This window comes from Tachysurus vachellii, chromosome 10 (assembly GCF_030014155.1).
Source record: "Tachysurus vachellii isolate PV-2020 chromosome 10, HZAU_Pvac_v1, whole genome shotgun sequence".
NCBI lineage: Eukaryota > Metazoa > Chordata > Actinopteri > Siluriformes > Bagridae > Tachysurus > Tachysurus vachellii.
The window spans coordinates 24,552,080-24,575,616 of record NC_083469.1 but is presented as its reverse complement, the minus strand read 5'-3'; the positions used below and the strand labels follow the sequence as shown (position 1 = coordinate 24,575,616).

At 36.2% G+C, this 23,537-nt stretch overlaps 2 protein-coding genes across 2 annotated transcripts; one reads left to right on the top strand and one right to left on the bottom strand.

Moving 5' to 3' along the window:
• Positions 1-2,035: 2,035 nt before the first annotated feature.
• Positions 2,036-7,178, bottom strand: gnpnat1 (glucosamine-phosphate N-acetyltransferase 1). The gene is made up of 6 exons (XM_060880447.1): positions 7,044-7,178; positions 4,083-4,246; positions 3,922-3,984; positions 3,619-3,746; positions 3,382-3,443; positions 2,036-2,970 (listed from the first exon to the last, which is right to left on the bottom strand). The coding sequence occupies exons 1-6, from the start codon at positions 7,049-7,051 to the stop codon at positions 2,823-2,825; spliced, it is 573 nt and encodes a 190-aa protein (XP_060736430.1). The 5' UTR covers positions 7,052-7,178; the 3' UTR covers positions 2,036-2,822.
• An 8,317-nt stretch (positions 7,179-15,495) lies between these two features.
• socs4 (suppressor of cytokine signaling 4) lies at positions 15,496-17,738 on the top strand. Its single transcript, XM_060879421.1, has 2 exons — positions 15,496-15,589; positions 16,179-17,738. The coding sequence occupies exon 2, from the start codon at positions 16,194-16,196 to the stop codon at positions 17,352-17,354; it is 1,161 nt and encodes a 386-aa protein (XP_060735404.1). The 5' UTR covers positions 15,496-15,589; positions 16,179-16,193; the 3' UTR covers positions 17,355-17,738.
• Positions 17,739-23,537: the final 5,799 nt, after the last annotated feature.

Sequence of the window (23,537 nt, the reverse complement as noted above, 5' to 3'; positions counted from 1 at the left end):
ACACACACACTCTCATTCACTCACGCAATCACACACTACGGACAATTTTTCCAGAGATGCCAATCAACCTACCATGCATGTCTTTGGACCGGGGGAGGAAACCGGAGTACCCGGAGGAAACCCCCGAGGCACGGGGAGAACATGCAAACTCCACACACACAAGGTGGAGGCGGGAATCGAACCCCCAACCCTGGAGGTGTGAGGCGAACGTGCTAACCACTAAGCCACCGTGCCCCCCAACAAAATATTCATACTCTCAAATTTAATTACTATCTCACCACCTTCTTCGTATCGTTTTCATAAAACATTTTTAATATAACAAGTTCTGTGCCTCCAAATAAGCGTATATTTGTTTTTATAATATCCGATGTGGTGGCCAAAGCAAGAGGACAGACCAGTCTAGTTAAATATTCCACTTTAGATTGAAGAATCCTCCCAAACCAGCATATTCCTTTGGCTTTGTGTAGCCTATTTTCATACTAATCTTCAAATCTTTTTGAAATAAAATGCCTAGATATTTCACCGTCTCATTAACTAGGATGTTAAATATAGTCGTGATTTGATTGGAGTGTAAGGCCATAAATTTAGTTGAAGTTCTGAAGCCTACAGTAGAAATATAGCTAGAGGGAATTTGGTCTTCGTTTTTAAAAAAAAAAATAGTATATAATCTGCTAGTTGACTGACTGGTAATGTTTTTTCTAAATATATTTCATAAATCATGATTAACCAGAGTGGACAAAGCGGGCATAATGGGCATCACCAGCCTTATATTATTATGAAAAGATTTCCCTTTAAGAAAGCAACGTGATTGTATGAAAGTTATCCACGTCTCTCAGATCTCTTTCTCTGGTTTAGGTATAAATGCAATCAAACCCAGATTCAACAAAAGTATTAAACGGGTTAATAATAATCTGTGTATCATTCCAAAAGAATTTGTAAAAAAATCTTTCCCGATCATCATCAATGTGAGGACGGAAATTTCAAATTTTATCGAAGAAACTATTACACTCTATTGGGAAGAATACAAGTCACTGTAAGGTTGATAGATTTCCTTGCTTATTAACATAGGATCTGTACATTCGTTACCGTTTATCATTAGCGAAAGGATTGAATTGTCGTCTTTTTTCTAATTTACAACGTAACGGGGTTCTTTTCTCACCCTCTTCTATCCGTTTAGCTTTAGAATGTATACATGAACCTTTGGCTTTTCTTAAAGTAAAGACTGTCCGGTTCTAGAGAGATCATTTATACGCCACATTTATTTAGCATCATTTAATACACCTTCATTAAAGCATTTGTTCATTTTATAAATAATATTTTGTTCCGTTTGTCTGATTTCTTTGGCAAGTAATTCATTGAAAATTCGCCAATTTTAAATTTGAGAAATTCCCTTCTACCTTTATGAGAATTAAAGTTACTACTGTCCTTGATTTCCAACATGAAATCTTTTACTTTATTACAGAATCTATCGTTATTAAGTAAATCGGAATATGATTTCCGACATGCTTTATTTCTTAAAGTTTCGTGATTTGACCAAAGGTGTAGCCAAAACAGCTCAGTCTTTAACAAATAGTAAGTTATCCGAAACAAGCCGATTGGGTCTTAACCTAGAAAACCATCAAGAGATTACAGAAGAAACCTCTTGAAGTAGATTTTGGTTCAGTTTAGAATTATTGTGGCCATGTATATATTAACCAAAATGAAAAAAACTACCTTCAATATCTAAAACAACCACTAACCAGAGTCCATTGAGATCAGTTCTAGAAGATTCTATTCTATTTTCCCTGAACAGTTATTAAATAAAATTGCAGTAACATGCCGAGTAAAAGGATCATCATCTCCCCATTGGCTAGACCAACAAGCAGTACGTGTTACAACAGCATGTTTCTTGTAAAAAATAAATAAATAAATAAATAAAAATGCAGTCAGAACCATTGCTTTCGAAATATTTTATATAACATTTTCTTTTGACTTTATTTTAATTGCCCCGAACATTTAATGACAGGAAAGAAAGTGGAATCTCCAATCTGATTGGTCAGAATTTGAGAAGTTTTATTTTAAATGCGATTAAAATTCTGTAACTTTCTGTACAGTGGTGTGAAGAGGAAATAATGCATGTAAACAGAAAAAAATCCATTTAATTGGATTTAAAAAAAAAACCAACAACATATTTTACCCTTTTTCCCTTTAAGAGCTTGTACATTAGTTTTGTACACTTGATATAAAAATATAAGTAGTGTAGCGTTATCTGATTGGTTTATTTGCAGCTTTCTCTGGTATACATTCTGCTAATAAATAATAAAAGAAAATTCCTAGACGTGTACTGATGCTCAGTATATGACAACATACACGTTCAGCGCGTACAAGAGCAGTGTGATCATGAACCCAAAGAAAATGATCACTGTAATAATAAAAAACTAAAGATTAAGAGCGATAGGAAACTATACTGAGAATTTGTAACCCAGCTTTGACTCTTCATTCCCCGACAGAATATTTTGGTAATTTTTATTATACATAAAATATAAATTACTGTATAGAATAGAAAAGTATACCTCTGTTTTTTTTTTTTTGTTGTTTTTTTTAAAGTAAATATTCAAGTACCTTCTTCTTTAAGATATCTTCCAGCATAAATGGACTAACAAGTGAAGAGAACACCTGAGAGTAAAAGCAACCGTTACTTCATTTTCTACTTTCCAATCCGCAATCCTTCATCATGCTGTAGAATTCGATTTTTATACATTTTTTTCTTTATTTAATTTGTCCCAGACTACCGGCAAGTCTCGTCACTGTGAGCTGCACGCTCCGTCACGGCCCTGAAGGACTCACTCGAAGAAGCGGCACTGCATGTAGGTCTCCTCTGAGGGCGTGTAACCCAACTTCTTGTAGAATTCCACGTTTTTCTGTGAGCACTCCAGCGTGATCTTGTAGCACTGCAGTTTTTTGCTGAGCAGAGTCAACGTTGCGACGAGTCTGCACGAATCATTGAATGGATTAGGTGCTTTTAAACAATTATTTTGTCTAAAATAGAAACACAAATGCTTAGTTTGTGTTTTGTGAACCGGTCCAGTGAAGAGTGTTTACACTAGTGGAGGGGGTGTGGTTTTTGTGCCTGTCACAATAAAGTAGGAGTGGCCTTTGCCCTTTTCCTAATGAAGGAGGTGTGGCCTCTGAAAGTCAGTCTCAATGAAGGAGGTGTGCACTAGTGGAAGAGGCATGGCCTCAGTGTATGTCAGTCTCAGTGGAGGAGGCGTGGCCTATTTCAAAGTCTGTCTGAACAAAGATATGCACTAGTAGAGGAGGTGTGGCCTCTGTCATTCTAACTGCAGTTAGTTAGTATTGCTAAAAGCTAATAAAATAACAAAATTTTTGTTGTAAACTCACAGTTTTCCCAACTGTTTCCCTCGGCAGACATCACTGACCACCACTTCCTCGACACGCCCTCGCTAAGGAGAAAACAGGTCATAAAAATGCACTTCAGAGATTGTACTTTCAATGCAAAATATGTTTTAATATGTAGTCAATCACTGTATTGGTTCCTGTGACTGGAATAGGAATGTAAACAATTTTCACTTATATCCCCTCACACATGTGGTAGAAATGGTAGAAAGTGTGCTGTACCTTTGCACATGCATGGATGAATTTGTGCTCGACGATGAGCGTCGCCGTGGCAACAATCTGTCCTAGGTTTGTGTCCTCGACCACGATGACATAATAGTCACCCGTTTTCTTCATGTGTTCAAAATTTGCTGTCGGCAAAGCATTCAACAAGACTTAGTCGGTGGGTGTTACCCACAATGCACTGCTATTCTACGCTCTATGACTTTTTTAATAACTGCCATAAAATCAGTTTACAAATCTAACATTCCGACCAATCCGTATAAAAAGAAGGTACCAAGCTAGCTACTAAACAAGCATCAGTACCTCTGAACTGCTCTTTTGTGACGTCTCCTGCATGTGTGAGCTGCGACAGTACCTTATACAGCCCTGCAAGGTGACACACACACACACACAAAAACATGTGTGTTAAACACATGCAGGTATACAGACCAAGGGTAGATTGAAAGATGGACAAGAGAGCGTACCTCTGTCCAAGTCAGCAGGGCGGAGAGGACGAAGAACAAGTCCATCTCCAGGCTGTAAGGGTGAGATGGGTGGAGAGAAGGACACCTTGCTGCTGTTCCAGTCCAACTCCTGGAGGACAGAAGGGTCAAAGAGTGGCGTCTCGTCGAGCAACATCTCACAGGCCCTGAGTGGAAGTATGAGAAATTAGTAAGGAGGTGGTGAGGCTCCTCACTAATTTAAAACCTGAGATACAACAGCAATAATTCAACTACAGTCACAGAAGTGGGGAAGACCCAAGACAGGATGCTAACTAATCACAGGGAACAATCACTCACACACTAGAGACAACCTACATCACATGTCTGTGGAATGAGAAAGAAAACCCCAAACCATGGGGAGAACATGGTGTGAGGCAAACATGCTTTCTCTAGAAATCCCTGAAGACTCAGCAGGGAAACAGTGATTAACTTATTCCTTACACACCCACAAACTTTACATGAGTCAGGCAGTGTGTTCTGGCACACAGACCACTCTGTTCAGTGTACTATGATCCTCAAACATTCCCTGGTCAAATAACTCACACACTGCATGAGGATCCAGCTCTATACAGACGTCACATATTTAACACTGTGTGTACACAGAAAATGAAATCATGAGTGTTCTCTTTGGGACTCTTAATTTACACAGCATTAATCATAATCTCTTAATCATTTACACATCTCTATGTCAGCCTGTTACAGGGTGTGTAAAGTAATGTAGACAGACGTGAAGGGTCAGATTTCCACAATACCAGATTATTTTAGTATAACTAGGTGTGTGCGTGGTGCCATGGAATGGCATGCATGTGTGTGTGTGTTTTTTTTCCCGCATCATGTCCTGGGTTTCCAGGATAGGTTTTTTTAAAACACTTATTAAAAACTTCTTTTCTTTTTTATAAAAGGTTTCAGGAGCTTTTCAAAAAGCTAGAATTCTTAACCATCTTAACCTTTCTTCTTTCCACCCATCCATCCTCTGTCACTCACTCACTTAAACTCAACTCTTAACCAAAGAGTCAGTCTATCTATCTATCTATTAAACAGACATTGTAGCTCACATCCTAAATCTTTGTACTAATGGAAGGAAACATAGAGGTTCTATATAAAAGCCTACAAAAGGATCTTAGTAATCAATCTAACCGAACATTAGCTATATCATACAACCGTATAAACCATAGAAATAAGTTATTAGTAACCAAATATGCATTTTTTTCTTTTATTATTAAGACAAATTACTTTAGCTTTCTGTCATGTACACCATTAATAAAGTAGCTAACATTAATAAAGTAGCTAACACTAACATTAATAAAGTAGCTAACACTACTAGCTAACACTAATAAAGTAGCTAACAGTAATAAAGTAGTTAACACTACTAGCTAACACTAATAAAGTAGCTAACACTAACATTAATAAAGTAGCTAACATTAATAAAGTAGTTAACACTACTAGCTAACATTAATAAAGTAACTAACATTAATAAAGTAGCTAACACTACTAGCTAACATTAATAAAGTAGCTAACAGTAATAAAGTAGCTAACACTACTAGCTAACATTAATAAAGTTGCTAACATTAATAAAGTAGCTAACAGTAATAAAGTAGCTAACACTACTAGCTAACATTAATAAAGTAGCTAACATTAATAAAGGAGCTAACACTACTAGCTAACATTAATAAAGTTGCTAACATTAATAAAGTAGCTAACATTACTAGCTAACATTAATAAAGTAGCTAACACTACTAGCTAACATTAATAAAGTAGCTAACACTACTAGCTAACATTAATAAAGTAGCTAACACTACTAGCTAACATTAATAAAGTAGCTAACACTACTAGCTAACATTAATAAAGTAGGTAACACTACTAGCTAACATTAATAAAGTAGCTAACATTAATAAAGGAGCTAACATTAATAAAGTAGCTAACACTACTAGCTAACATTAATAAAGGAGCTAACAGTAATAAAGTAGCTAACACTACTAGCTAACATTAATAAAGGAGCTAACAGTAATAAAGTAGCTAACACTACTAGCTAACATTAATAAAGGAGCTAACATTAATAAAGTAGCTAACACTACTAGCTAACATTAATAAAGTAGCTAACACTACTAGCTAACATTAATAAAGTAGCTAACATTAATAAAGGAGCTAACAGTAATAAAGTAGCTAACACTACTAGCTAACATTAATAAAGTAGCTAACACTACTAGCTAACATTAATAAAGTAGCTAACACTACTAGCTAACATTAATAAAGTAGCTAACAGTAATAAAGTAGCTAACACTACTAGCTAACATTAATAAAGTAGCTAACACTACTAGCTAACATTAATAAAGTAGCTAACATTAATAAAGTAGCTAACACTACTAGCTAACATTAATAAAGTAGCTAACACTACTAGCTAACATTAATAAAGTAGCTAACATTAATAAAGTAGCTAACACTACTAGCTAACATTAATAAAGTAGCTAACACTACTAGCTAACATTAATAAAGGAGCTAACAGTAATAAAGTAGCTAACAATACTAGCTAACATTAATAAAGTAGCTAACAGTAATAAAGTAGCTAACACTACTAGCTAACATTAATAAAGGAGCTAACATTAATAAAGTAGCTAACACTACTAGCTAACATTAATAAAGTAGCTAACATTAATAAAGGAGCTAACAGTAATAAAGTAGCTAACACTACTAGCTAACATTAATAAAGTAGCTAACATTAATAAAGGAGCTAACAGTAATAAAGGAGCTAACAGTAATAAAGGAGCTAACACTACTAGCTAACATTAATAAAGTAGCTAACATTAATAAAGTAGCTAACACTACTAGCTAACATTAATAAAGTAGCTAACATTAATAAAGTAGCTAACATTAATAAAGTAGCCACCTGTGTCTGTTCTCCGTTCATTTCACGAACGTAACAATGACATTCAGACGGTTACTTACTCGAACATACGTCGACCAGAAGCGAGGTTCGGTTTATAACCCAAATGTTGTAAAAGTAAAGTGTTTACAGATGCAGTGACTGAGTGAGTGAGTGAGTGAGTTAGAGGAGCGCACTTCCGCTTCCGTCACTATGGGCGATGGGCAATGACGTGGCACACAAGCGCTAGGTGGCGAGACCTGGAAGTCAACAGTATAAACAATTCTGCAGTATAAACAGTTCTACAATGAAAAAAAGGAGTGTGCATGTGTGAATACACATTTTTTTCATTGTAGAACGCAGGCTAAGGGAATAAACCAACACTAAAAGTAGTTGCATGTGGAACCTACAGTACCTGGTAATACACCTGAATCTGATTCTGGTTCTGAATCAGGTTTATTTCCAGATCCTGTAGGGTCTTCATGTACAAAAAAATTGTCTTGGTGTGTTGGTGCATAGTAAGAATAGAGAATAATGTATAAATATAAGAAACAAAGGTTATAAAAAAATAACCCAGACCGGTTATATTTGAGCCAGACAGATTAATTCAACTTTGTGAGACAATTCATACATCTAGGTATTACAAATAGAATAAATAGATATATTTTTTTCCAAGCCATATTTATGCAATTTTGTTCCCAGTTGCAACCAACTTTCAGCCTCGTGTCTTGATTTTACGTTTCAGTATTTCTAGACAATCCTTCAAAGAATGATGGTGTCACCCACCTGGGTTGATATTCTTCTGATTCACTCTTTTTCCACCAATCATTGTGTGATTATTATACATATACATTACAACACAGTGAAGTCTTGCTTCACATATCCAGCACAGGGTCCAGCACTGCTGAGGCATGAACCCTGAACTTCTGCTCAACAACCCAGTGCCTTAACCACTTGAGCTCCCATTGCTCCCAAAAAATAGTCAGGCTCTGCTGTGATCAAATCAGAAATTGCTCTTCCCAATGGCTTAATCTTGGCCAGGGGTGTCCAAACTTATCCGCAAAGGACTGGAGTGGGTGCAGGATTTTATTCCAGTCAAGCAGAAGCTACACCTGATACCATCATGGCTTTTAAAAAACTGTTTCTGCTCGAGTTGGCATGAAAACCTGCACCCATAAGCGGCCCTTTTTGGTTAAGACTGGACACCTCTGAAATTGGTGGGCACATTCTAGGCTTTGAGAAGGGGCTTCTTGTTTGTGTAAAAGCCTTTCAGGCTTTGTACATGTAAGATTTTCTTAATGGTGTGTGTATGCTGTGGTACCTGATGTCTCCAAGTACTTCACCAGTTGTTTCCTTGGAGTGAACTTTTTAGATGGTTTGAAAATGGTTAGATGGATGGATGGATGGATGGATGGATGGATGGATGAAATGTGTGGAGTTTGACTAGCTTTATTCCTATAATTGTTCAGAAATTATTCAGAAATCATATTTGAGTCTGTCTGAGTGAGGACATATGGTATTTGATAACGTGTAAATGCAAGAGTTTAAAATCCTTCAGAATACAATATACTGTAGATACAAGACACAGGAAGTGACCAGGTGTAAACTGAGTCTTGGGTAAGGATTTGGAGTATGCATGAATCCACTGTATGCACGGTGTACCAGATTAATAATATTAATAGTATTAATAACTATTTATACAATTCTCTTTAGATTCACAACCAAAATCTAACCAATTTTCATAAAAAAGTGAAAAACAGATGAAGGTAAAAGTGTCAAATAAACAGAAAAGTTCTCTGTTTGGTTTTCAGCTTTACAAGATCGAACTGGAAGAACAGATTCAGAGAAGTTAAAGTCAGGACATAAAAACTAGCAGTAGTACATGTAGCAATAACAGTTATTCCATAATTCATCTTCAGTTACCGGCGCTGCAGGCCAACAGACAGAAGGTATTGAATGAACCGGGAAATGGCTCAGCTCACAGCGGGGGGGAAAAATCTGCCTGGCAGAAAGCTGATATAATAGTTTACATGACTCCGGTACGGATCGTTGCATTGAGTGGAGGATATAACTCGAGGAGATGCAGCGGGTCTATTCCTAATGGCCAGACTATGAAACTAAATCTCTTTGTCTAGTCATACCACATCCGTAGTTTTGGAACAAAGGTAAAGTGTTAAAAAAGGAACGTGGGCTTTTATATAAAGTGCTTGTCTTAAGATTTTTGAACGCTTTATTTTCACAGTTTGCTATATTTTCTATACGTTTAAATCATTTATTTGAACCAAGGAATAATTAATTGTTTTGTAAACCTAAAAACGTCTGAAATTACACAATTCTTCATTATCAAAGTTATTATATTTTTTATTTACTAATACTAATACTTAAAAGTTAGCCTATTTACCAGGTAATGTATCCAGATCCTGGAAAGTTCACTATGGGTTTAACGCATAAACAAAATGTTATCGTACACATTGAAACAATGTTATGAATATGTTCCTGGAGGTTAGTTAAGACTTTAAGGGGTCGCTGGCTGCAAAATGTCTCCCTGGGGCCTGAGGGATTAATTGAGATAGCAATGATTCCAGATTGTACTAAAGACAAAATTATCCTGGTTCTCCAAGACTGCAGTCCCTATATAGTCACAGTGTTCAACTACACACTGGAATTTTGTTCATGTCTATAGGTTAGAGTAAATTACACTAAACCACATGCTTGTATTTTCAGATAATTGGGCTTTTTTTGTTTGTTTCCATTATTACTTTTAGAAATATATAATTAATTGTTCTTTATTAATTGTACTTAATTACTATAGTTAAGATACTTTGATAAATTCACAGTCAAAGTTAAAGTAGTATGTTAAGTAAAATTTTGGTTAATTACCTAGTTGAATAAATTAGCTAGTTAAAATAGCTAGCGAGTAAATAGGTTGTTAAAAATATCGAGCCAGTTGTGAAGTTTTGTCAAATTGACTTGTAAAGTTATGTCAACTGTATTCAAATTACTCACATTAATTGAAAACTAATTATAATTGCAAAAAAAAAATACAATTATTAAAATCATTTACATTTTGTAAATTAGTTTGTTAAAATAGCAAGGCAGGTATTTTTTAATTGACTTATTAGCTAGCTAGTCAATTTTGTAAATTAGCTAGTTATATGTTTTAAATTAGTTAGTTAAAATTGCTAGGAGGGTACTCCGGTTTCCTCCGACATGCATGGTGGGTTGATTGGCATCTCTGGAAAATTGTCCCTAGTGTGTGAGTGCGTGAGTGAATGAGAGTGTGTGTGTGCCCTGCGATGGGTTGGCACTCCGTCCAGGGCGTGTCCTGCCTTGATGCCCGATGGCGCCTGAGATGGGCACAGGCTCCCTGTGACCCGAGGTAGTGCGGATAAGCGGTAGAAGATGAATGAATGAATGAAAATTGCTAGGTAGGTATGTTCTTTTTTCCTTTTGATAATATGCCATGTGTAATTAAGCAACCAATATATTCTAAGATTTGTTTGATTGTTGTTTATTGGTTAAATTTGCTTTTTTTACCTTTACACATAAATGACAATGTCTTATCACTGGGTTAATCAGGGATGGAAAAACCTGTATTATATATATAAGCTTGTTCGAACCCCCCTCACTGCCAAAGGTCCAGGTTCTGGGTTGCTGTTTCAAATTAATATGATACATGATACATTATTGTAGCTGGACGTGTGTTTGTGTGTGTGTGCCGAGCGTGCAGTTCAGAGAGAGTTCTCGCAATACACTTTTCAAAGCATATATATATATATATATATATATATATATATATATATATATATATATATATATATATATATATATATTTTAATTAAAAGGATTTCTATATTTTATCCACTCAATAGTCTACAATATAATATGCATATAAACGTAGCGTAATTATAATAATAAAACATAGGGGGATATTCAGTGATATTGGCTGTGCAATATCGACTTTTGTGTTTGGCCAATACCGGCAGACTGGAGCCATTGGAAATGCTTCTCTCCTTCGGTGTGCGTCTTTATTCCTCTGAAACCGCTTGAGGTAAATTAACTGGAATGATTAGTGTATTAATTGATTTACGATGCCTACCCAGCTAACACACGACGTACTAGTTACGTAATAATTGCACCCAAGAAGATTGGAACTGACCAGTGTATTAAATCCATAAGTGTCAAGACAAATACAGCAACAAGCAAAGAGGCATTGACAGAGAGTCAAGAAATGATGATGAAAATAATTATTATTAATACTTCAGTAAAGTTCATTAAATCTATTCTGTTGTTATTGTGGTCTTTAAACTTATGAACTGTGTATGGACTGACAAAGGTGGTACATGAGGACGCAATTTTACAACAATGCAGTAAATAATTTAGGTGCATCAAAAAGCGTGCTCGTTAAGATACCAGCAGACAAGCTAATCCAGCACAGATTAGTGCAGAAAAGGTCACCAAAATGAAGTATTTGAATCTCATAATTAAATACAAAAGGAGGAGAAAAACTGCAAAAAAGGTCCACTTTTTGAAAAAAGAACCCCCCCTTTCAATAGGCTGGCTACGGGCCTGCAGTTAAGATAAAATCAAATCTAAATAAGTAATTTAAGTTGCCTTAACTGCAAGTTTGATAAATTGGCTAGTTTTGTAAATTAGTTAGCTAAATTACCTAGTTTTATTTAGTTAAGTTTTGATTTTGTTGCTAATATTAAACATTAGCTAACAGCTAACCAAATTCCAAGGTTTGCCTGATGTGTAGTCAGCTCTGCAGACTTCCCAGTAACCAATTATAAGCTTTAAATATGCACCCATAATGTGATTTTACTGACTCAGTACACTGGCATAATCACCTACAGCAGTTCCTTCAGCTCTGCATCCAAAGACATGGATCAATGAGGGCATGTGGTGGGATCTACAGAGCCAGAGACCTCCTGCTGATTTAATTATCCTCTTTCCATCACTGAAAGAGCCACCATTCTTGAGAAGAGCTGAATGAATGATGGTCACATGATATTATCTTCCAGACAGAGTGAGTCAGCTGTTTATATATAGTCTACAAGGCAGACGAGAATAGTCTATACGGTTGGTTTCCTGAATGATCCTCATTAAATGCCATAAACGTGCCATTCGGGAGGTGTTAAGGCTTCAGCACAAAGGGAAGTGGTCATAAAAAGAGGGCGAGGCATTGTACGGTTGTCATGTTCCCGTTTGACTACACAGCAGAATAAAATATTCATGATGCCATTGAAGGCTCTGTTGTTCATTAGATCGATGGCGGCGTAATAGCTGGCATATGTGAAACCCCCTTGGCCCAATTTCTTCCACTGCCAAGATAAACTGTGCCATGTTAATGGGAATACTGAGTTACAGCAACTTCCTGGGCGTAGCTGGATCACGTGCAGATCAGAGACATGGATGCATTTTACAATGACAAGAGAAGATTTGTTCTCTCTGTAGTCTGATATGCAATACACAAGAAATGATCTTGAGACTAGCCTTTTAAGCATAGATACATGCCTACGCTTTCATTTTAATCTAAAACCACAACGGGTAATAAATAATTAAAATATAACTAAATTATAAAGTAAATAAATAATATATTTTAAATATATTTTTTATTTATAAATAACATGTATTACTGATTTTTTTTATTCATTTGTTTATGTTCTATTTATCTATTTTTTATTCATTTATTTATGTGCATTGGGCTCTATCAAACTGAAACTTTATCCATTTATTGTTGTCCTACTCTGGCTTTCCCGGAAGCCAAATAATATGTGAGTATGGAAATGAATAAGTAATAAACTATGGATTAGTGGGTCCAGGATCCTATTATGTGAGCCAATTGAAATTAAATAAATATCTTTACATGAAAGGAACTATTGATTTTAGTGTATGTTAGATTTTAGAACAGTTTAGACATGAATCTTTTTATTCTGACCTGGTCCATCCTGTTCTACCATCTATCTATTCATTTATCCATCTAAATATCCTTTTATTCATACATCGTTCCCACAGCCTATCCAACCATTGAGCCATTATTCCATTGATCAATCCATCCAACCATCTTAAGATTCTTTCATTCATCCAATTATCCTTTCAACTGTCTATCCAAGGATCCATTCGTCCGACTGTCTGTCCCTCCATCCATCCATCCAAAGACCGATTCATTTTTTCATCTATCCATCCATCCATACATACATACATACATTCATCCATCTTTCCACCTAACCATCAGTCCATCCAAAAATTCATTCATTTATCCCTTCATTTATTCATCCAACCTTCCAACTGTTTATCAAAGTATCCATTCGTCCATCCATACATACATCCATCCATCCAAAGATCCATTCATTTGTCCATCGATCCATCCATCCATCCATTTAAAGACTTATTACTTTTTCTACCCATCTGTCCATCATTCCATCCAGCCAACTGTGTATCCAAACATCTATACATTATTCCATCAAACCAAAAATCCATTCTATCATCCATCCATTCATCTATGATTTAGATGTTTTTTGACTTAGATCTCTTGTGAAGTGAGGGTGTGTATTTTAGCTACATGTGAGCAAAATGAAGGAACTTAAAATATCAAAATACGTCGCCTGATTGACTCCATCTGGACAAAATGGTACAAACAATTTTTTTTCATTCATATTTGATGTTTATAAAATGTAGACAACCTGAAATGAACTGAACCTCAACCTCTTTTAACTGAGAACAACATCATTAACTTGCAGCCTCTTGAGATGCCCAAATGTGTGTTAGTACCAAACAATCACATCAATATTTCATTGCAATAAGGAAGGTTGTCAAACATGAGATGTGGTGGCAGGGGGAAAAAAAAGTTTGAAAATGACATCACCTAATTACCCCTAAATCCTAAGGAGTTATTGAATTGATCATGGAGGCCTTTTAGGCTGCTGTCCTTCAAGCTTTGATATCTGACACTGAGAAGGTTTTTTTTAGGCTTCGGGAACTGGAAATGGCATCTGAGACCTGGACGACGTCTGTGATGGCTAATGGGTGAGCAGAAGGACAGAGCAGGACTGGCCGGATGTGCACGGCTTTGAGGAAGACTCATATCGACCAGAAAATCAATAAATCAAGCGCTCAATGCTGGTTAAGAGCTCTTTCCGTTTCCGTCCTAACAAGATTGCCTGGGTAAATTAACGGCTGCTGCTATCGACTCATTAGAAGACAAACTGGTGGCTAGCCAAGGCTATACTGGAGGTCACAAATGTACCTTAACACATGTTAAATAGAGAACACAAAGGCTGATATATAGGCATTTGACTTGGGCTGTTGGAACATATTTACATTTATGGCATTTTCCGACACCCTTATCCAGAGGGACTTACTTATTTACGTTGTATATGTGGAAGTTTTAGGCGTTAACGTGACACTGTGGATATGCTTTACCGCAAGAAAGTCAACATTCATTCATTCAATCATCTTCTACCGCTTATCCGAACTACCTCGGGTCACGGGGAGCCTGTGCCTATCTCAGGCGTCATTGCGCATCAAGGCAGGATACACCCTGGACGGAGTGCCAACCCATCGCAGTCGCACACACACACAAGAAAGTCAACACTAAAGTTTAAATTCAACACTAAGTTAACTGAGGCAAGTCAAGATCGAGATCGAGATCGATTGAGGCAAGTCAAGATCGAGACCACAAATTATCAAGTCACTTCTGAGGCTAAAAGACTGAATTTTATGGAGTTCAAGAGTTTTTTGTCATATGTACAGGAAACAGACAGTAAACACTATACAGTACAATGAAATTCTTACACCGTGAATATGACATAAATTAAACACACAAGAAAAGAATAGAGTACACAAGGCAGGAAAATAACAAATTTACAATTACAAAATTTCTAATACAGTATTTCTAAGACTGCATTTACAGCCATATAGCATTAATCACAGCAGGTAGAAATAACTGTTAAATATGTTTTTTTACCTTTCTTGAAGTTTTTTCTTACCTTTCTTGAAACCAACGACTTTCCTGTATTTGGGAAACTTAACATGAAAGCCTTACCTTTAACTGTTACAAATCAATGACGCTGGAGACTCTTCCATAAATGCTAAATAAACATGTCCTCATGCAAGTACAGTATAGTTGTAAGTTGTTACTGTAATAACAATAAAACATTTGAAGTGTATTAATATAAACCTGTGATTTGCCTTGCAGCCAGATCTACTTTCAGAGCTGCTGTTATAAAAATAAAAAGTAATGAAATAAACATCTTTATTTTCTAAGAATGAATAGATTTCTAAACAGATAGTAGACTGTACTTCCACGGTTTAACTGTTAATTGTTCACGGTGTGTGTGTTACGTTTATCGCCGTGTGTGTGTGTGTGTCTGGGGGGGCTGCTGTGCCTTCTGCACTCTCAGCGAAGGGTCAGCGTGTCTCTGAGGAATTGCTCCATGAGAGCTCTTTAAAGGCGAGACGTTCTCTCTCTGTGCTCATTATACTCTCTCTGCGCTGTTCACCACTCACACACACTCACACACACTCGCACACGGAGAGCTGCTTGACGCCATGGGACAATTCACAGCCTGAGGACTAAATATTAACAACTTATACAGTATTTTACACGCCACTGTTGAGTTTGAAGGTAAGACTTTTTTTAATTATTGTTGATTTAGGGACATTTTGCTATTTATATTACTGGTGGATTTGTTTTCTGATTTTATTTTTAAGACCTTTGTCTTATTTTCAACTTGTGAAGTAATTAGAGCTGCATTATCTCTAGCTTTACAAAAAGTATTTCATATATTACATATATTACCAAAAAGAAACAGAGTTTTTCTATCTGTTTTTCTTTATCGGGAAACTAGAAAAAACATATTAAATACATTTATAGATTATTTCAGGTGTTAAATAAGTTGTAAAATAGGACGACTGATTAATTTCCTTGTTAAACAAACCCCTGGCATCTTTTTATTTATTTGCTAAATTTAATATTAAATTTGTTCTTTTTAAATAAATGAAACATGTATATTTATTAAAGTTATTATTAAAGTTTACCATAGCAAATATTTCTTAAGAAAATAAGGAAATATATTAGTTTTTTCTTTTATTTTTGAGATCTGAGTAATGACTTTGAAATATTAATATATAATATATATTATTATTATTATTATTATTTTATTTTATTATAAACTGCTCTCTATATTTGATTTTGTCCTCCTTTGCACGTGAAGTAAATCCTCCACATTATGTCAGAGAAGAAATCCAGACCCTCAGACGCACGTCCCAAAAACCTGCGTAGCTGGAGTGTGGACAGCTACATCCGCAGCGTTAAGAAGCGCTCTCGTGGTCCGCGCCATGACGCCCTTGCAAAAGGAGAGGAAGGAGACACACCGGATGAGCAGAACATCCGCTCAACTTCCTGTCCCCAGAGACGGAGGGAAAGGAAATGCAGCTGCACAGCAATCGGAGATGGAGACATAGACTCCATGTGCAGAAAAGCGCTGTCTCGCCGATCTCTCAGACAGAAGTTCCAGGATGCAGTGGGGCAGTGTCTCCCTCTCCGTGGCCACCATCATCATCACCACCACCACCATCATCACCATCATCACCAGAGCGGGTCGTCACGCCCGTTCTCTGTGCTCCTGTGGTCCAAGCGTAAGATTCACGTGTCTGAACTCATGGAGGACAAGTGTCCCTTCTCGCCAAAGTCCGAACTGGCGCAGTGTTGGCACCTTATCAAGAAGCATGGCACACATCAGAATGCATCATTAGTCCTTGAGGATCACAAAAGCAGAAGGATGTCCACATCGCCTTCTGCGTTTATTTCCTGGGAGGAAGTCAGTTCTAACGGTGCTTCCAGTTTGACCGATTGGGACTCGTCCTTTATTCATGGAGCTCCCCAGTGTTGCGCACATGCCGACTACATCTTAGTGCCTGATCTTCTTCAGATCAACAACAACCCTTGTTACTGGGGCGTCCTAAACCGTTTTGAGGCTGAGCAGCTTCTAGAAGGCCAGCCTGAAGGCACGTTCCTGCTCCGTGACTCTGCGCAGGATGACTACCTGTTCTCAGTCAGCTTCAGACGTTATAGCCGCTCTCTGCACGCCCGCATAGAGCAGAGCGGCAAACGCTTCAGCTTTGACTGCCGTGACCCCTGCATGTACAGAGACGTGAGTGTCACAGGTCTTCTGAAGCACTACAGCGATCCAGCCACATGCCTGTTCTTTGAGCCGCTCCTGTCTCGACCCCTGCCAAGGAACTTCCCCTTTTCCCTGCAGCATCTGTGCAGGGCGTTAATCTGTAGCTGCACTACATATAAGGGCATTGAGACTTTGCCCCTGCCTCACACACTCAGGGATTACCTCAGGCAATACCACTTCAAATGTGACGGGACTTGCGATGTGTAACGAGCAAACGAATCGTAGGAACGTACTTTCCTGAGAGGTGTAATTTTTTACAGAAGATTGCACATGCAAAATGGCGAAGTTACAGCCACCTCTCAGAGTCTGAAAAAGCATTATCGTCCCTGGGTTTCGGGGTGAGATGAAGGTCTTCCTTTCTACAATCAATCTTGAGCTTCTTTTAGCTCATTAAAACATGACAGGGTAATAATAGTAACAGTAATAACATTACAGCTACGAAAAAAAAAACTGAAGTAGCATAAAAAAGTTCCTGTGATTTCATGCACTCTCAGAAATAAAGGTACCAAAATCTACTATCTCTTGTTGTTGCTGTTGTACCATCTTTTGTATCGCTAGACTGAAAAAAATGTACATTAAACCCACACCCCTTTAAATGCACACCCTACAGGTACTAAACATGTACTTGTAAGGAAAGATCAGGAAACCACTTGGTATCTCTATTTCTGATAGTGTGTATGCAGGATTTATTTATTTTCCTGCAACATTTTCATCCGTTGTTTTATTTATCTATTTTATTTAGCATTTGAAGTACTTATAGATTTTATAGACTGTTTTTGTGTCTCATCGACAATCTCCAAATACAGTATTTGCATAAATGAATATTCGGTTTTAATGCTCTTAATAAGCATTAAATTGTTTTTTTTTTAATTTAACTTCAGTTCATTTTATTTTAAAAGTGTCCCACATTCAGACAGCCATAGCACTCTTTAGTCTAACGTTAACGAGACTTCTGGTACATTAGACGAAATCAAACCTATAACACTGATCCAAAGTGGAACATCGTTCAGTGTGACATGAGCAGCAATTTGAGAAAGAGAAGAGATGGAAACACATTTTGTCCTGATGCACCGGTATCTGACGTGCGATAGAAGAGATAATGTGATGGGAGCTGGCGCCAACTAAATTGGGGGAAATCTCTAGAAAGCTGCTGGCTGGAAAACGTCTTCCTGATGAAGGTCATTTTGAATGATCAAGTAGAAAAGGCCAGGAATGGACATGCAGACATCCTAAGTCTTATGGGAATGAACTTAAACTGGATACCTTTAGTCTACCGTATTTGTATAGCACTTAGGGTACTTATTAATATTGTCCCAAAGCAGCGTTACAGAACTCTGGATGTAGATTTAGATCCATAATGACTAAAATCTCAAAAGGAAACCAAACAGTATGTACTGTATCTTATGACAGTCTTTGTGATTACAGCAGCAGTTCTGTAAGCACTGAAACAAGGATGAAACTTGGGCATTCATTTTTTTTTTCGGGATCATTTTTTTTCTTCAATGCATCTATTCATGCCAAGCTCTGATACACTTATATTCTTCATGCATTACTTTTTTCCCTCAGACGTAACTGATATTGTTCTACAATCTCAAGGTCAGTCACCTTGACACACCACTAATGCACATTTAAAGTGTGTATATTTTCAATTAAAAATTTCAAGTAGTAGTTAGATAACTCATGCAATCATTCAAGAGTCTTCGTGGTTTTACATTTATGTCTTTCAGAAGACACCGTTATAGAGACAAGCCTTAATTTTGTCACATATGCATTGCAAATTTTTTTCTTTTTATATCCCAACTTTGAAGGTTGGAGTGAAAGCCATGATACAGCAGCACTGGAGCAGAGAACGGGACTTGCTTAAGGGCCCAACAGTGGTAGTTTGTCAGTGCTGTAGCTTGAACCATGATCTTCCAATCAACAACCCAGAGCCTTAACAGCATGAGCTGCCCTCTTATCCTGAGCCACTTACATCCATCCATTTTTTTTATACAACTGAACAACTAAGGGTTAAGAACTTTACTTAGGGGCCCAGCAGTGGCAGCTTAGTGGTCCTGGGATTCAAGCACACAACCTTCTGATCAATAGTCCTGAGCCGCCACTTCCCCATAATTTTATTTCCCCACATTAATACAGGTACATGGGAAAACCCTTCACATGGTGACCTTTTGACATTTTCTACTATATATATATCTACAGATATATAGTATCATCAAATTCATTCTGATTTCTGTGTCGGAAAATTTTAGTTAATTTAACAGTCGATTTCATCACTTTCAGATTTAGACACTTTCAGACACTCTGGTCTTAACTTTGTAAGCTAAGGTAGCTAAGGTAACCTAAATAAAAGACATTTGCATGTTGTATTAGTAAAAATCTAAAACTATATTTATGTTTTATAAAATGCATCAAAGCTAAATGACAAGGTTTATTTGCCAGTAAACACAGTCAAAGGATAATCTGACAACGAGTCAAAACACAGCAAGGCAGTCAGACGTAACAAAAGACGATACAGATGTTTGGTAATGGAAAGACTTTGCAAAGAATTTGAGTAGCTTAAATAAATAAAATAACAAAGTAGTTGTTAGAGTAGCGTTAATGCTCTCACCTCTTTTGGTGATTAGGAGAAGTGTCCTTAACTCCCGCTACAGTATTTTATAGACAAAAATCTGCCATTTTTTTAACAGTAACATCTGAAGGGTTTTCCCAGGCTTCCAGACATTTTAAAAAAAAAAAGGAAACGTTTTTACCCTGGACATAGATTAGAAACACCAACATCGTTGGCTTTAACCCTTTAATCGTCTGTGTTGGATGTAATGGAGCTGGATGATCACTCAACAAAAATCTGTTTCAAAAATTCTTAGCGTTCCAAGTGATGCCTCGGGATGAATCAGGCTGAAAACGAAGACCATCTTAAGAAATATCTTTATACGAATGTGGACAAGACCTTAAGATTTATCGCATTGCCTATTATCGATGGAAAGGTCCATGGCTTACACTTGAGTTATACGTTTTACTTTTCTATTGACTGTATCTACTGTGTTATATGCAAATGAGATCTCAGACATAGACCTGAGCTTAATTATACAACGGTTTCGCCCTTCATTGAAATGGCCATGCAGGATTTTGGCTTTAGCATAGATTTGTTTATTTATTTGATTCTTTAGGCCGTTTTCTCCATCTATAACCAATAGCCAATAATATTTATACCCTTTCCGAATTACTCGTTGCCTTTTAGCAGATTTTGCACTTATACCCCATAAGAAAAGATGTTGTTGTAAAGTATAATGTCTGATATTCTATGTATACTGTGTATATGAACTGAACTCTCTGGCTGATTTTCGTAATGAGACGGAACAGCCTCGGTTTCTTCAACATGGCGTTTTTTTAACATCGTATATATACATTATCAGATGGAAAATGTGTTAAGAGAGGAAACAAGCAATTGGACATCTTATTTTTATCATATAATTGCCTACTATGTCATCAGCCTTTAAAGCAAGTCATTTAAATGGACCACATTGTTAACCATTTCCTCCCTCTCAGAATAATAACGTGTACTAGATCACAATTTCCAATAAACACTGCATATAAATACTGACCAGGTTAATGTGCGTGAGTGATTTGTATTTTCTTTGTATTGCTTCTACTGTATTAAGTAAGGATTGATGATAAAAGACCGGAAAGTCATCATGATACATTTTTAATGAGGTTTCTCAATACCTGCTTTCATCCACACGAAAAGCTTCGTTTATCAGACCGGATATGAAGGAAATCATTTATTCAGGAGCATTTAGGAGAGAATCACGGTACAGTATCTGTAAAATTTCAATTCTCTCAGGGAAAAAAAAAAACATTAACACTTCATTATAGTTTGTGTAAATTTACATATAAGAAAACATAACGACCACCAGCTTAAAAAAAAAAAGTCATTCTGAAGTCATATTTCATATTAATGACAAGAAAAAAGGCAAGCCAGGACAAAAGTAATGGCACCCTACAAAAGCATGGTATGCCGTATTGGATAATTTAGTGAATGCTGCCTCATTTGTTTTCCTTTCATGGAGTTATATGGGCATCATTAATGTCTGTAAATAAGATGTGCCATAAACGCACATCATAATTTAGAAGTGATTGAAATTTTACAACCTATACACAAATACGAACAAAATTAAGGTTAACAAAACATTTTTAAAAATCTGACAGCAAGGTTTAGTTTGATTATAAATTTTCTGAAGGAAAACACACACCTTTGCTAAAAGATTTTCTATCATTTTATGTCCCAGCACTCTGATCTGGTGTCTATAATAGAATATCAGCCATTTTACAGACTCCTGAATGCTGCATAGAGACAGCAGGCATCATTTCTTGCATGTGGAAGGAGTCTCCACCGTCAATATTTTGTGACAGTCAGGGATAAAGTTGTAAATTTCCCAAGAAGATCTTCAGGACTGTCTACAACATTAAACGTACCTTATAAAAAGTATGATATATTCATTAATAAAGGAGTAAAACAATTCAGGAGGTGCTATCGTCTATTACAAAAAATTACATCCACACAATGGGATAACAGTAACTCTGTTTTACACCAGCCTGCATTTACACTATGTGATTTTTTTTTTGTTCAATGCAGATTTCTTTGAAATTTTAATTTTAGCTTCAACAGAATAAAAATAAGGAATTGAAATCTCTATGTTGATTTATTTATTTTTCTCCACCAGGCCACTAGTTATCATCACTAGGTACTGTGATGTATTTAATCCAGCTTTAAACCAGATTCTCAGATGACTTCTGCAGGAACCATAATCATTGATTGTAAAACCCATCAATGTTAAATATTAATGTTCATATGAACAGATTATCACTATGGCTTCAGATAGTGATGAAGCCCAATAGCTTGTGGCTGACCGTCTGTTTAGTAAAGGAAATATACAGTCATATATATATATATATATATGACTATATGACTAATGGTAATTGAGGATGTGTAATGATGATGTCCTAAAAGCTTAATAAATATGAAATCAACCATTTAAAAGAAAAAAAAAGACTGAATAATAAGTTATTATGTTAACTTATTTGAAATAACATATGTACATTTTTAAAGGACCTTCTAACAGGGCAGAGCAAATGACTATTCATAGTATTTATATTTCTGGATAAGGTTTAGCTTCCTATGTGCATTTGTTTTCTTTGGTCTTATGACATTTTGAAGCAGAATGACAAGAAAATTTCTATTGAATATAGAATAAATTGTCTATTAAAACACTCCACGACAACACAATACATGTTGACTAGACCGATGATTACATTACTGAGCACAATGCATATTTTGCGAAACTGAATCTAAGAAAATACATTTAAACAAACAAAAAAAACCTCTTAAACAAACAACAAGGATTAAAGAAACAGGGCAATTTTTTTAAAGCATATACTTACAAAATATACCAAAATATTTTTTGGTAAATAATTTCCTTTGTGTAACAGTGCTGTAATTTTAAAGTGAGCTCATTGGTCAGTTTATAAACTGTTTATTGGTCAGTTTATTTAGAGATAAATAAATAAATAAACAAACAAACAAATAAATAAAACAAAAAGTGAACATATTTTCGTTCATTTCATCATGAAATTCAGATGATGCAACTTCCTGTTAAAAATGTGACTTGGCAAATATTCCAAATATTCCAGAGGGATTAAAATTACTTAAATAACATTATTAGTATTAAATTAGTGGTCCACGGTGTTGTTTACCTTACTAATATCAGTGGGACACTGATTTTTGGGCTGTGTGTTAATGATAGATTGCACACATTTAGACATTTATTACTGTCTGGTACACTATCAGAAAATTGATTTTTTTCCCCCCCTAAAGAGTCTCTTTTTTGCCATTCCGTCCTGTGCATCCCTGTGGTTTGTTATTGAATTTCATTGCCATCATGTATCAGCCATTGTCTGTAGCTGCTTCCTGCATGCACTTCCTATCAAATTACTCCTGGGAGAAGAAAAAAGAAAACTGCAAACTGTCTGTCATTCCCTATGGAAATAACTGCTCGGTGTCGGATGACCTGATGACCTGCTTTATTGGATTTATAGCCTTCTAGTGCCTTCACAGCCTTTTCAAGATAACATAGCTATTAGAGCTTCTTTGAAGGATAGATAGATAGATAGATAGATAGATAGAAAGAAAGAAAGAAAGAAAGAAAGAAAGAAAGAAAGAAAGAAAGAAAGACAGACAGACAGATAGACAGTCAGACAGACAGACAGACAGACAGATAGATAGATAGACAGACAGACAGACAGATAGATAGATAGACAGACAGACAGACAGACAGACAGATAGATAGATAGATAGATAGATAGATAGATAGATAGATAGATAGATAGATAGAT